Raw genomic sequence first — 16,119 nt, 5'->3', positions numbered from 1 at the left:
CCCTTCGAAGCAAAAATGGGAATTATCGGCACAGGAATGACCCAGCACTAAAATTGGCCTATATCTCTTGAACCAAGCAAGATTTTGTAAACTCTTATTTTACGTTATATAGCCACCTATTTTAAGTTTAATTCACAATTTAATGCTCGACGTAGCTACCTATTTGTAGATTGAGACATAACTTCATTCAAGGTTCTACCGTTAACGGTTAAGGCTGTAAGTGCATTAATCGGGTTTTCGATAACTACGGTCCCTCTCTTTAACCAAAGCAAATGGTAAAGTTTTTGTGTTTGCAATATATAGGTAGCCAATTTTAGATTAATCCACGATTCGACATACAGGGCTGTCATGGAATCCAAGTCGGTTTTGCGTTTTGCGGAATTACAAACCAATATTGATTTAAATTGGTGTCAAAACCCCGTATTGGTTTTGCTCTTTTCGATTGTAAATAAAACCGATGTTCGAATCAGCTGTTTTGCGGTGCACCGGCAATTTTGATGCTAATTTTTTGGCAAAATTTTATAAAATAGTTGTTTTGTGCATTTAAACAGAAATAAACAAATTTATTGACATCAAAATGGCATCAGCAGTTGTAGCATTTATATTATTGGAAGAAGAAAGTTGCTAGGAGGTCAAAAAGGAAAATTTTGGAGAGATCGCAGCAATCCGTTTGAGTTTTCAGAGACAGCGTAATTAAAACTATTTCTTAATGTGGGTTTCTAGATATGTATAGTGTATTTGCAGTTACATTGCATACTATCACATAAGCAAAGAGGCTTTCCGAATGGTATTGGATATCACTTGTTATGGATACGTATTTACGATGGAAGCAGTAAGGAAGGCGGTCGGCATGATGTGGTGGTGCACAGTGGCTAGTCATTGTCGGCTGGGGCGGGTCCTTGCCAACCTTACTGTTCCTGCACCATAAACAGAAAAAAATTCCTATCATGCCTATCAAACTAGCAGCTGTCAAATTCAAAAAAACCAACAGAAGCGCAGAGACCGACTCAAAACGCTTATAAATTCAAACTAAAACAACATCCGGCCGAACCGGATGTCACGGACAGACCGTTAAACATTCAAAATTTAAATTCAAAAAAAATAACCGCAAAAAAAAATTACCGAACCGGACACGGCCGGTTACTAACATTGAAAATCAAACTAAAAAAAAAAACGGCTGAAAAATAAAAATACAAATAAAAGGGCCGAATATATAGAGGGGCGCCGTGGGTGTTGTTGCGACGCCCGGTGCATTATCCTACCCTCAAAAACCCTGACCACCGACGCACCTAAATTTCGGTGGCCTCTTACCTGGTAACCCTACCTAGTGCCTTCTAAATAAATGTGGACGCCAGCATTCCCATTCTAATTACAATTTTATTGACAATTCATTCCTGTGAAACTTAGACTATATTTATATTTAATACATACGAGATAAACCTCTGAGGTTAAGACCAACGAACTTTTCCTTTTTTTTTCTTATTTCGCTAATTTTAATAACTAGTTTAATTAACGGTATACTGAAAGCTTTTAAAAATAATTTAAAAAAAATGTTCTCGAAAGAAATTCCAAAATTTTGCTTCTAATTCTCCGTAACGTTATTGGGCTTTATTTATCCGTGTAAAACGGTATAGACAGAAATCTTTTGAAAATTCCAAAATGTTCAAGGTTCTAAAGCAGTTCTCAAGTTTTCAATTTTTTTTCGAAATCGTTGTGGACATTTTCTTTTACATAGCTTTCCTTATGTGAAGAAATTAAATAACTTTTAAAATTTGTTAACAATTTTTGCTGGTACTTCCACGTTCACTACAGTAGGTTCTTTTTGATGAAATGCAGAACTAAAATTATCTCTCTCTATCTATCACATGTGACTCATTTCTTTATACAACTTTAATGACGCTGTCTGGGTACGAGCGTGTCGTTATATATATTTGTGAGTTCTAAGGGAGCGTGTATCCAAAAGAACCGGACTTTAGGAAGTGAAAGAAATTTTCGAAAAAATTTTCCTCCTTTTTTCTCATTTTCTTCAATTCCTTGGTTATACTTCTAATTCCAATTAAACAAGGGAGCGTACTTATACATGCTTTTGGCATTTATGGATCAACTTAAATTATTTGTTTATAGTCTTATATGTTCACCTGGGACTAATTGAACGTGGTACACAAGATGGGTTCTGCTACGTTCCTGAGTCACATTTGAATCACCGTAATAGAATAGTCAAAATAAGGTAAATCTATGTCAAATCATTTATAAACTTAGCATTCTATTAACAATTTAATTGTTAATGAAGACAAACAAAAAACCGCTGTGGTGGCTGAATGGTTATAGCAGCGGCGCCTAAACGTTGCCGATGAAGGAATTTAGCAGTTCCCGAAATGGATCTATACAACGGGCTTTGGCAGTTGTCTAAAATTTTTTCTTTCTTCTATTCTAATTTAAAAATTTTTTCAATTAAGAAAAAATTTATCATAACAATAATAATGATAAAAAATTATTGTTAGGCCTTGAGCTCGATTCGAACCCGCGATCTTAGCATTCTATACTATGTATTCATATCGTTCAATTAAGCAATACATAAATCAATGGGCGTAGGGCATTCTCAAGGCGCTTGTCTAAAGCAGCGCATTCATAATGCTACCGAAATGAATCTAATGAGTTTTAAATATTTATGCTTATGAGCCTATGCAAATGTAAATGTGTGTGTGTGTTTATCTGATTAGTATACTAGTTCTATAATCTTAAAAATTAAATTTCATTTGGATTCTAAACTCTCCTACGCTCAAATTTGGAATCTCTCATTTTAGTAATTTATACTGGTCCGTATTACGGAACGAACTCTCCCATTGGCTCAACCTTGGTATTATTGTAGGTGGTGTTGTAAGTCTGGAAGGGTTTTAGTTGTGGAAGTCAGGTTTTTGCCGCAGGCCTATGTCAGCCGGCCCTGCGGTTGTTGTTGTATCCGGGTAGTTGTTGCGCGTCTGATTGGCACTGTCAGTGGTGGTTGCGCTCGTTGTTGGCGCATCGATTTGGTAGCGCGCGGTGTTGCACGCAATAATGGTGGCAGCCCTTAGGCCTGACGATGCTGTTGGCTCCGCTAACGTCCAGATGTGAGGAATGTGGATATTGAGGTGCAATCAATTGTTGATGTTGCTGTTCGAAAGATTGCACACGCTGTTAATTTTAATATGTCACTCCAGGAGTGATGCGTCTGGCATCTTGGCATATGACGATGGGGTTACTGGATATGGTTGAGGGTGGTAGTTGGTGTTGATGTAAATGACACCGCTAAGCCAACACCACTATTGCTACCGATTATTAGATGAACACTTTTTGTTGATGATTATACTTATGATGTAGTAATTGGTGCTGCTGTTGTGTTACTGAAACGCTACTCACAGTTGAGGAATCATGTATATTGCGTGGCAGTCGTTGGGAATATTCCAACATTCCCGTGCTCCTCGCATACGCGGAGGAGGCAACGCCGATGTCTTTCAATTACTATTTATTAATATTAGTATTCACGATGTTTGGAAATTTAGCACGTCCTGAGAGTAAGTTAAAACAATTTCAATGTTGGCACCGGTTAGTTTAATTCGTTTTTAATTGAATTCATTCATTTCGGAGACAATTTTCGGGTTAAAATGTTGAAATGTAAACTTCACGCCTTTCAAAATTTGGTCATGTATATAAGCACGGCTTCGAGTAATTCAGAACGATGAAAATATGTAGAAGAGTGTTTTATGATTGCTATAAACCGCCCGATATTTGATGGTGAACTATCTGTATTTGAGGGCGGTGCTCGTCAGTTCCACCAACTATATGTAGATACACTTATGTGCATTGTCTGCCGAATGGAAAAAAAATTTTCGTGCACACTTTTACCGGTAATCCTTAATTGGATAAAATATTTATTAACAATTTAACACAATATAACAGTCTTGATTATATTGGTTAATATTTGGTGACTGAGCAGTACCTTTGTAATTGTGCTGCAATTTTCACTTCGACCACTTTTATTTCACGAGGGTTATCTTCTCTACAGCTTCAGACCGGAAAAAAGAATTTTTTTATCTCCGGAAACTCGTGGTGGTTTTTTTTTTCTTTCTTTGTTCGCTAGTGATTGCCGGTCTTTTCTTTCTTATTTCGATACTTTTGCATCGCACTTTTTGGTCCCATCACTTCTCCAAGAAGCCTACTTCGGGGTAGATTTTTGGAGAGCATTTGCGTTAGCTCCCGAAATATTCCCAAGCGTAGAGTGCATAGAGGCTAGACTTGAAAAGGAAGAGGAACTTAACCGCCATGAATTGTCACCAGACCGGAAATTAGAATTACAAAAGGTCATCGAGACGTTTCCTTCGTACGAGAAGTTAGGCCTAGGGCAAACTAAATTAGTGGAGCATCACATTTGCACCGGTGATGCAGTTCCCATAAAAAGCAAACATTTCCCTCTTTCGCCACCGAGGCAAGCCGAAGCTTTTAGCGAACTAGACAGGTTACTCGAATTAGGAGTTATAGAAGAATCAAACTTCCCGTGGTGTAGTCCTGGTCCGGAAACCAGGTAAAGTTAGGCTGGGCATAGATTCCAGGAAGGTCAACGCGGTGACTAAGAAGGACTCATACCCCTGCCTCATATCAACGGGTTATTGAGCAGACTGAAAGATACGCATTTTATTAGTGGCATTGATCTGAAGGACGCGTTCTTCCAGATCAAATTGACACAGTCCTCCAAGGAAAAAACAGCATTCGCAGTTCCTGGGAGGCCTCTGTACCACTTCAAAGCAATGCCGTTTGGTCTGTGCAATGGACCGCAGACTATGAGTAGGCTGATGGACAAGGCAATCCCTTCGCGTCTGCGAGAGAACGTCTTTGTCTACCTGGACGACCTAATGGTATGCAGCACTAATTTTGAAGACCACCTGAAATTGCTAGCGGAAGTGGCCCAATGTTTGAGAGACGCAGGACTGACAATAAACGTGAAAAAAAGAAAATTTTGTCAGAAGGAAATACGCTACTTAGGGTACTTGATAGGCAGCGGGTGTTTGAAAGTGGATCCGGGAAAAATAGAAGCAATGCAAAACTTCCCGATCACTAAATCCCCTCGGCAAGTGCGTAGGTTTGTGGGCATGGCGAATTGGTATAGGGCGTTTATTACCAATTTTGCTGACTTGGCAGGTCCCTTGACCGACTGTCTCCGTAAGTCATCAGGCCCGTTCAAGCTTACCTCTGAAGCTATAGAGGCCTTCGAAAAACTAAAAGTAGCTTTGAGTTCCGCTCCTGTCTTGGCCCAACCTGATTTTTCCAGAGAATTCGTAATCCAATGTGACGCGTCTAAAATAGGTGTTGGCGGAGTGTTGTTCCAGGTCGATGACGAGGGCGCTGAGCATCCAATCGCGTTTGCGTCGAAAAAGCTGAATAATGCTCAACGCAATTACACGGTAACCGAGCTGGAATGTCTCGCCGCCATAATCAGCGTGAAGCGTTTCCGACCCTATGTTGAGGGATTACCGTTTCGTATCATCACGTACCACTCCAGTCTCAAGTGGTTAATGATACAAAAGGACTTGAGCGGGAGGTTGGCGAGGTGGTCGCTCTTACTACAAAGATACGACTTTAAAATGGAGCATCGTAAGGGCACCCTGAATGTAGTACCACATACGTTGTCGCGGGTTGATGCCGATGAGTAGACTTTCACTACCACACCCGGGGAAATAGATTTAGTCTCTCCCGAATTTAGCAGCAACGAATATTTAGACTTGATTTGGACCGTCACCGAAAACGAGGAATCGCTTCCGGATTTACGAGTGGTGGACGGGGTAATTTTCAAACGAGTTAAATTTCGTAAGGGAGTGGAAGGGGAAGAAGACTCGCTGTGGCGATTATGGTTTCCGAAAGGGTTGACTGAGGAAGCAGTGAGACTAGCACATGACGCTAACCGGAGTTACCATGGCGGGTGGCAGGAAACCTTTCAACGTGTTAGGCAGAAGTACTTCTGGCCGCAGCAGGCTAAGGACGTCAGGGACTACGTCCAGCGTTGTGATACCTGCAAATCGGTAAAACCTACTAACCAACAGTCGAGGCCACCTATAGGGAGTACCTTCGAATCCGAGAGGCCATTTCAGCGATTATATTGCGATTTCCTAGGACCGTATCCGAGATCTAAGCAGCGAAATCAATTTCTTTTTATAGTACTAGACCATCTTTCAAAATACGTTTGGCTAAAGCCCATGCAGAGAGCCACCACTGTTAACGTTATAAATTACTTCGCTTCAGAAATTTTTCCAGCTGTAGGGGTCCCTGAATTTATTCATAGTGACAATGGCAAGCAGTTTATCTCGAAGGAAATGAACCAATTTTTAGTAAATTACGGGGTGACGCACGTGAGGACGGGGTTATATTCTCCCCAAGCAAACGCATCCGAGCGCGTTAATAGAGAAATTGTTTCGAAGATTAGGATTTTCCTGAAAGATAAACCTGACCATACCGATTGGGATAAGCATATACCCGAGATTTTATCTGTTTTGAGAAGTGATTTTCATACGGCGATTCAGTGCTCTCCATACTTTGCATTATTCGGCCAAAATATGGTCCAACATGCCTCAGCATACAGTATATTAGAGAAACTCGGCAGCCTTCGGGAAGACCAGGTTACGATAGTGAGCAGAACGGACAAGTTGACTAATATTCGCGAGCAGATCCGAAGAAATTTAGATCAGGCCAAGGATAGGGGGATAAACACCTATAACAAGCGCTCTAGGCAAGTCAACTACAAGGAAGGCCAAGAAGTTTTCAGGAAAAACATTGCCTTAAGTAACTTCCAACAGGGCATTAACGCCAAATTCCTGCCAAAATACTTGAAGTGTCGCGTGCTCCGAAAAATAGGCAATGCACTGTATGATCTCGAGGACATAAACGGGAAATTGATAGGGCGCTTCCATGCTTCGGATATTCGTCCACAATGAACAAATAAGAACATTTTTTTTGCCAAATTACCAAATGATTTTTCTTTTTTTACCTACCAATCGGACTTTTTTTTGTCTGGGCGTTTTGGCGGTCGCGGACATCTCGCCCAGTATTCTCCCCGAGCAATGACACCATAGGGGGTTCACACGCGTACTCACCGATGACCGTGAACACCCTGGCAGTCCACGCTTAGGTCGGACTAGCCCTTCGGAGTTTGGACGAGTTCTCCTTTATCAAAATGTCTACCCATATATTTTTTTTTGGCCTTCTGTGGGGGCGATAACCACTAGAAATCATCTTTCGGAGTTTTGACGAGTTCTCCGTAACAAATGTTTACTTGCCGCAAAGCCTTAAACTAGGAAACAGAATTAATTCCCGATTTGAATAAACTCTTTTTGATGGATCTATGTTGCCCGGCTAGCTCCGTAGTAGGACTTTGAGACTCTTATCTCAGGGGTGAGTCGTGCCCCACGTTGCTTGTCGTCGGAGGTCCCTAGCAGTGGCTTCCCACAGATGATCCGGTTTCCTGTTCGCTTCATCGCCAGGTCTTCAAAGCGAAGCAGGTTTGTTACGGTCTGCTGTTATGGTCTACGGTTACGGTCTACTTGGGAGCGTTTTCGTGCGAACACACCTAGTGACTAGTGATGGGACCAAAAAGTGCGATGCAAAAGTATCGAAATAAGAAAGAAAAGACCGGCAATCACTAGCGAACAAAGAAAGAAAAAAAAAAAACCACCACGAGTTTCCGGAGATAAAAAAATTGTTTTTTCCGGTCTGAAGCTGTAGAGAAGATAACCCTCGTGAAATAAAAGTGGTCGAAGTGAAAATTGCAGCACAATTACAAAGGTACTGCTCAGTCACCAAATATTAACCAATATAATCAAGACTGTTATATTGTGTTAAATTGTTAATAAATATTTTATCCAATTAAGGATTACCGGTAAAAGTGTGCACGAAAATTTTTTTTCCATTCGGCAGACAATGCACATAAGTGTATCTACATATAGTTGGTGGAACTGACGAGCACCGCCATCAAATACAGATAGTTCACCATCAAATATCGGGCGGTTTATAGCAATCATAAAACACTCTTCTACATATTTTCATCGTTCTGAATTACTCGAAGCCGTGCTTCTATACATGGCCAAATTTTGAAAGACGTGAAGTTTACATTTCAACATTTTAACCCGAAAATTGTCTCCGAAATGAATGAATTCAATTAAAAACGAATTAAACTAACCGGTGGCAACATTGAAATTGTTTTAACTTACTCTCAGGACGTGCTAAATTTCCAAACATCGTGAATACTAATATTAATAAATAGTAATTGAAAGACATCGGCGTTGCCTCCTCCGCGTATGCGAGGAGCACGGGAATGTTGGAATATTCCCAACGACTGCCACGCAATATACATGATTCCTCAACTGTGAGTAGCGTTTCAGTAACACAACAGCAGCACCAATTACTACATCATAAGTATAATCATCAACAAAAAGTGTTCATCTAATGATCGGTAGCAATAGTGGTGTTGGCTGAGCGGTGTCATTTACATCAACACCAACTACGATATCACCACCCGCGGCGCCCCTCTATATATTCGGCCCTTTTATTTGTATTTTTATTTTTCAGCCGTTTTTTTTTTTTTTGAGTTTGATTTTCAGCGTTAGTAACCGGCCGTGTCCGGTTCGGTAATTTTTTTTTGCGGTTATTTTTTTGAATTTAAATTTTGAATGTTTAACGGTCTGTCCGCGACATCCGGTTCGGCCGGATGTTGTTTTAGTTTGAATTTATAAGCGTTTTGAGTCGGTCTCTGCGCTTCTGTCGGTTTTTTTTGAATTTGACAGCTGTTAGTTTGATAGGCATGATAGGAATTTTTTTCTGTTTATGGCGCAGGAACAGTAAGGTTGGCACGGACCCGCCCCAGCCGACAATGACTAGCCACTGTGCACCACCACATCATGCCGACCGCCTTCCTTATTGCTTCCACCGACGATGCGATTCCATAACACACTGAAGGACGCTTAATGCGCTCGAAAGTTCTGCCAGTGCTGCAACTAGCAGCTACGTTACGATTTTTAGCTGAAGGACCCTATCAAAGATCAGTTAGCAAGGATTCAAGCATGAGTGTGGGTAGAAGCACGGTGTGAACGATTTTAGATGATGTGCTTCGTGAAGCCCTTCGCAATATCTGGATGTTTCTCCATAAATTCCGTCAAAATACTGTTTTGCATTGAATTTTTATGTTTTCCCCTATTCAGAATGAAAATATATGTAAATTTACATTTATTTTTATAAAATAAACTTTTATTTAATTACATTTTTTGAAAATACTCAACTTCAAAAGAAATACAACTATGAAAAAATTAAATCCAACAGCATTTAACTGATTAGATTGTTTCCGATAGCAAAAACGATATTATCGAATTCTGTGACACCTAAAACCGACACTAATTCCAATTCGAACATTAAACCGATAACATTGGATTTCTTGACACCAAAGTAATTATTTTGTCGTTTTTAAATCCGATTCCGACAACAATTGGATTCCATGACAGCCCTGATAAACTTCTATCTTTAACCCTTCAAGGCAAAATGGGAGTTTATCGGTACACAAATGACCCAAAACTTAAATTGCCCTATATCTCTTAAACCAAGCAATATTTTTAAAAACGCTTTTTTTTGTATTATATAGCTACCTACAATTAGAATAGTCCTCTATGTGACGTAATGTCGGCAAGAAATGACCAAGCACTTAAATTGTGCATTATCTCTTGAACCAAGCAAGATTTTTAAAACGATTTTTTTTTGTATTGTATAGCTACCTACTATTAAAATAGTCTCCTATGTGACACAGAGTTGCATCATTAACCCTTCGAGGCAAAAATGGGAATTATCGGCACAGAAATGGCCCAGCACTTAATTGGCATATATCTCTTGAACCAAGCAAGATTTTGTAAACCCTTATTTTTCATTATATAGCCACCTATTTTAAGTTTAATTCACAATTTAATGCAAGGTTCTATCATTAACCGTAGAAGTGCTATGTAAGATATCGCTTTAGCAACAATTGCTGACGACTATACCGATTATTGAGAATATCTCCCGAACCAAGCAAAATTTGGAATTTTTTTTGTTGCATGATGTAGCTACCTATTTATAGATTGAGACATAACTTCATTCAAGGTTCTAACGTTAAGGGCTCTTAGTGCATTAATCGGGTTTTCGATAAATACTGTCCCTCTCTTTAACCAAAGCAAATGGTAAAGTTTTTTTGTTTGCAATATATAGATACCCACCCCAATTTCCCATTGTATAGGTACTTATTTGTAGATTAAGACACAATCTGGCTCAGGCTTCAATTTGGCTTGGTTTAAGAGATATACACAAAGGAACAGTATTTATCGAAAAACCGCTAAACCCCCTTGGCGCTTTAACCGTAACCGTGTCTAAATCTACAAATAGGTAGCTACATCATGCAACAAAAGAAATTTCGATATTTTGCTTGGTTCGAGAGATATCCACAATAATCGGTTTAGTCGTCAGCAATTGTTGCTAAACCGATATCTTACATTGGATTAAATTGTGAATTAAACTTAAAACAGGTGGCTATATAACGCAAAATAAGAATTTAGAAAATCTTGCTTGGTTCAAGAGACATAGGCCAATTTAAGTGCTGGGTCATTTCTGTGCCGATAATTCCCATTTTTGCCTCGAAGGGTTAATGATGCAACTTTATGTCACATAGGGGAGTATTCTAATAGTAAGAAGCTGTATAATACAAGAAAAGTTCTAAACATCTTGCTTGGTTCAAGAGATATAGGACAATTAAAGTAGGGTCATTTGTGTACCGATTAATTCCCATTTTGCGCTGAAGGGTTAATTATAGAAGTTTATGTCAAATTGTGGATTAGTTTACAACGATATATCTATATATTACAGACACAAACACGTTACCATTTGCTTCGGTTCAAGAGATATACATACATAAAACGATAATAACTATAGAAAAACCGATTAACCCACGTAGCGCCTTAACCGTTAATGATAGATCCTTAAAAATATTGTGAAATAATCTAAATGGGGGGCAGCTATATGAATGTAAAAAAAACTTTTATATATTGGTTTGTGCAAGAGATATACTAAAAAAACCGTTGGTAGTGAGCACTGATCTTACTTACTTACTTAATTGGCGCTTAACCGTCTAAACGGTTATGGCCGTCCAACAAGGCGCGCCAGTCGCTCCTTCGCTGCGCCAACCGGCGCCAATTGGTCACACCAAGGGAGTTTAAATCACCTTCCACCTGGTCCTTCCAACGTAGTGGGGGCCGCTCTCTACCTCTGCTTCCATAGGCGGGTTCCGATAGAAACACTTTCTTGGCCGGAGCATCATCTTTCATTCGCATAACGTGGTCTAGCCAGCGCAGCCGCTGCGTTTTAATTCGCTGGACTATGTTGATGTCTGCGTATAGCTCGTACAGCTCATCATGAAATCTTCTTCGGTACTCGCCCTCGCCAACGCGTAGAAATCAATAAATCTTTCGAGGAACTGTTCTCTCGAACACTCCCAAAGCCGCTTCATCTGCTGTCGTCATGGTCCATGCTTCTGCCCCATATAGCAGGACGGGTACGATAAGTGACTTGTGACTGTGAGCACTGATCGATCAACCGATAAATCTGACGTTGATATTGAACCGTTAATGATAGAACCTTGAGTCAAATAGTGGATTAATCTACAAGTAGGTGGTTATATATTCAAAACAAGAGTTCAGAAATTCTCGCTTGGTTCAAGGGATATAGGTAAATTAAATGCTGGGTAATTTGTGTACCGATAAATTTCTACTTTTGCCTGGTAGGGTTAATATTGCGGCATTAAATCAAATTGTGGATAAATCTATAAGTGGGCACGTATGTGTTGCAAAAACAAAAGCTTTGTCTGTTGGCTTGCTTCAAGAGATATACACAGATTGACTGTAGTTATCGATAAACAGATTAAGCTACGTATCGTCTTAGCCTTGAATAGCTTACCATATTTTCCCTACCAAGAAATAAGAAAATAAAGTTTATTTCAGATTTTTTAATGATAGTGCCAGAGCGATAATTAATTTCCTTTTTTTATATAAACAATTGGTAATTACAAATATCATTAAGTTCATACACAAACATACAAACAACAGTGTTTTATACTTACAGTACACATAACACTTGGTTTTAAGGTTATTTAAATTTGTTTCACAAATACTACGCCTATCTCTCTGTTTGTCTCTAATAGTTATTACATACTATAATTATTCTTTTGTTATTTAAATTTAAATGAAATTACTTTTATTTAGCTTCTACGAAATAAGCGACTGGAATGAGTGCAACTTACAACTACAAAATATTTTTCTTATTTTCTTTAATGATTAGTATGCAAACAGTGAGCGCGCACGTCTACAAGTAACCATGGCCCGCGACCTCAGCGGGTATGTAACCCTCACGTCCATCGCGCGTACGCACATAGAACCATTGACGATGATCTTTGGATTCGCGACACTCGCATAGCGTCACAATTTCACCTTTATGCAGTATAATGCTATCGGTGGTGTAATCGCAGTTGATAGCGACCAATGTCTGGCGCAAACCATGCTGCTTGCGATTAACCACATGCAGCACGTTTCCGTGTTGTTGGTTGGCATTTTGCGCGCTTCCATTCACAAGCTCTTTGGACGGTAAACACACGTTTTGTGAAGCACTGTCTGCGGCCGCTGTTGAATTGCTAACCACCGAAACCGACGCGGACGCGCAAATATTCGCATTCTTTGGATGTAGATGTTGCCCATTGTGACCGTTTGTTATGTACGTTCCATTGATGAGCGGTGTATGATGTAGCTGCTGTTGCAGCTGTTGTTGTTGTTGCATATGTTTTTGAAGATGCAGTTTGGATTTGTGTTCTTGCTGTTGCAGTGTGACATACTCATCGTTACTGCTGCCATTGCGTAGCGCCATAGACGCTTGCTTGGTCGATTTGAGTTGCGCGTATGCTTTCTCGACTAGACGCGGTTGTGATGCCGCGCGTAAATACAAACGATCCACCTGATGTTCACCACAAGTAGACGCACCTGCCGAAATCACAGATGCATTGCCATTTGTCGCATCTACATCGGTACCGACTGCATCGCCGCGTTTGCCGCGTGGTGTTCGCGCACCATCTGAGCGCGTACCACCGCGCAAGCGTATCTCTTTTTCTGAATCGGTCATATTGCCGCCAGGACGTGGAAATATATCACCATTTGATTCCCAGCAGGGCGAAGGTTTGCTGTTGTTGTAGACGCCGCGCACACTCGTTGGTAATATACCCAACGGTAGACAGCACGCATAACTCACATATCCCTCCTCCGCATGCGGTGTTTGTACATATAACCAATTTTGATTTTTAAATACTGCATTAACCACCATACCAAGCGGTAAGGGAATCTCAATCTGTTTCTGTCCTGGACGCGTCTGATAGAGTGTGGTAGCTGTGGATAGTACGACGGGTATGTTACCAGGTGCCGCAAGCGAGCATTTGGATAGGAATTCATCTACATTGCCAATTTCATAGCCGAATTTTGGCACACGATTACGTTCGCGTCGTTTGCGATGACGGTGTCGACGATGGTGGCCCTCCGACGCTGCAATTAAACTCGGCTCAGAGTAAGTGCCTTTTAATGATTTGAGTTCATCCTTTTCCAGTACTACAGTGGTAGATGCTACCGATGGGCAGCCATTTTTAATCGGTTGACTAGCCTCTGCGCCATCCGCATTGTGTCTTCCGCTTGGCTGCAACACTGCCGTTTTGGCAGCAAGCCTCTTTCGTATCTCATTACGTTTTTTGGCCAATGAAAGCGCTTCGCTTGTGTCTGTATAACTCTTCGGCAGCTTCTGTGGTGTACAAACGAAGAGCAGCTCGCGTGAGGGCGCCCGTGACTTGTCACGAAATTCCAACAAATTTTGATTACTAAAGAATTTTTGCGGCGCCAAAGCTGTAGCTGGCATATGAGCGGTGGGTGTGGTCGCATAACCATTGGGCGGATCTGTGCTGCCTGGTAGCTGCTTGAGGCGATATCGTTTCGTTGTTGTTGTTGTTGTGGTAGTAGTTGTATTTGTTGTGGATGTGGTGGTTAATTGTGTTGGCACCATGTCGGTGGCGCGCTGTTTTAGGGTTTCGCCGACGACCGAACCATTCACGCAACCGTTATTATTATTGGTTGTTTCTGCGGTGCGGTTGCCTAGCTTTGTGGATCTTGTTGTGATTGCTCTATCTGTCTCTTCATCACCATTTGTTTGTACTTCGTTTGTTTGTTGTTGCTCTTGTTTCTCCTGCTGTTGTTGTTCTCTTAATACCCAAGTCAATGAGATACGCGGTCGGCGTAAACTCAAATTCTGACCCATGTCCTGCTGCTGCGTTAAGTTTTGCGTTGATCTTTGGTAGTCGTCTTGTGTGCCTCGGCACTCTTCGTTCAATTGCGCACCAACAGCAATATTGTTATAGATGCGTGGACGCAGTTCTGGCGTGCTTAATGAACGCCCCGCCTGCACTTGCCAACTGCAAGGTTGAAGATTTCTAAAACGTTCAACTTCACGATCCCGTATCACAGGACGGATTTCTGCTATTTCCACATAATTTGTATTGGAATGACTTCGTGTGTGCGTTGGTGGTGTTGCTGTAAAATTGCTTACAGAGCTGTCGCTGCTATCTTGTGGCTCGGCGATTTGTTCGTGTGGCTGTTGTTGTTGGTGTAAAATGAGGGAGCAAGCGTTTAGTAAGTCGGGACAGTAAGCATCTGAAAGAGATAAAAGATGGAGCTTAGCTATAGACAAACAAATTTGCAGTAGATAGTCGATTTGGGTGCGCACGTGCTAATAGCATCATCTATCTCAGGGATGGGAAGCTAATTTAGGGTCGGTTTATGTTGAAGGTTCGATGCTACCATAAATGCTGAGTAAAAAGTTAGTCAAGCTGCGAGCAAGTTGAAGAGTTTGCCCTTTAGAATTGTCTATGCTCCATTCATAGCCGGCATCAAGGTTCCAGTATGAGGGCGCCCTTGGACACAGGAGAAGGTAATGGTATTCAACACTATAGCTCCAGCGGGGTTTGACCTTGTTATTCCATAGCCAAAGTGCAGAGCTTGATAAACTAACGAATGGATTCTGGCTAGTAAACCTTCATACGGCTAATACAGAATTGATTGATGACTTCTGCATGGAGTCGTATAGGGCAATGCCCTGACTAAAATGACAAATAAGCATAAGAAGTTAAGATGTTGAACTCCCTGGCGGTGACTGCACTATACAACATACCGTCCACTTTTGGAAGAGAAGACCTAGACTCATGCTTGATTTCGAGTTCCTGTTAGGCTATGGCACATCTTTTTTTATCAATCCCATATATAAATTAACTATCTCGGAGGTTTATAAGAACTATTACTTTTTCCTGGTAACCGTATGTGCCCAAGAGAAGTCGGAGTTAATAAGAATGGTGAAGTTCTTGAATTTATTTTCAGATTCTACCCAAGGTTAGCACCTTTAAGGGTTTAGCAGAACTCCATAGCACCCTACTATGTGACTCAGCGGCCAAGAAGTCTGCATCCTTGCACTTCAAATGAGGGCACCGGGATGTCGGTGACAAAAAAATCCAGACTCCCACATCCAGGCTATTCTACAGACAGTCCTACCAATACCGGACCGCATAGGGAAGTAAATACGGCCATAACATAGCAAGGGCGCGACTGTAGTGGAAGTAGGTCGAAGGGAGTTCACTGATAATAACTTTGTTGTGGAAAATCCTCTATTTTGCAGAAAGAGAACAGGAAATGTCTCAATTACAGGACTGCGAGGCAAGCTAGCCGCAACAACAAATTGTGTGCCTCTAAAGGTAGAACCCAGACCGAGGGACGACTCATTAAGAAAAAAAAAACAAAAGACGGAGAATAGTGATAATAGTATGCCAGAAACGAATCAAGTGGCCGGCCGATGTTATAATAAGTCCTGACACGTAATAGGGGTTTTTTGTCTCCATTATATGTACTTGGGTCAGTTCAACCTAGCCTAATTTACTTGGGCATAGCAGTGTACTGATGTATGCATTCATACGAGGTCCTAATTTTCACACGGAATATCTCCTGCTTCTGAAGGGAAATC

The 16,119-nt window shown here is 40.9% G+C and overlaps 1 protein-coding gene across 1 annotated transcript in view; it reads right to left on the bottom strand.

The window, feature by feature from the left end:
- Positions 1 to 12,058: 12,058 nt before the first annotated feature.
- LOC137251807 (uncharacterized) overlaps positions 12,059 to 16,119 on the bottom strand; it is a 374,961-nt gene continuing 370,900 nt past the window's right edge. The window contains exon 3 of the mRNA XM_067786674.1: positions 12,059 to 14,762. Coding sequence (XP_067642775.1) covers positions 12,391 to 14,762 — 2,372 coding nt within the window. The 3' untranslated portion in view covers positions 12,059 to 12,390. The remainder of the gene's footprint in view (positions 14,763 to 16,119) is intronic.

This window comes from Eurosta solidaginis, chromosome 5 (genome assembly GCF_040869045.1).
Source record: "Eurosta solidaginis isolate ZX-2024a chromosome 5, ASM4086904v1, whole genome shotgun sequence".
NCBI lineage: Eukaryota > Metazoa > Arthropoda > Insecta > Diptera > Tephritidae > Eurosta > Eurosta solidaginis.
Note: the sequence above shows the minus strand (reverse complement) of the source record. Positions and strands in the feature narration are given on the sequence as shown.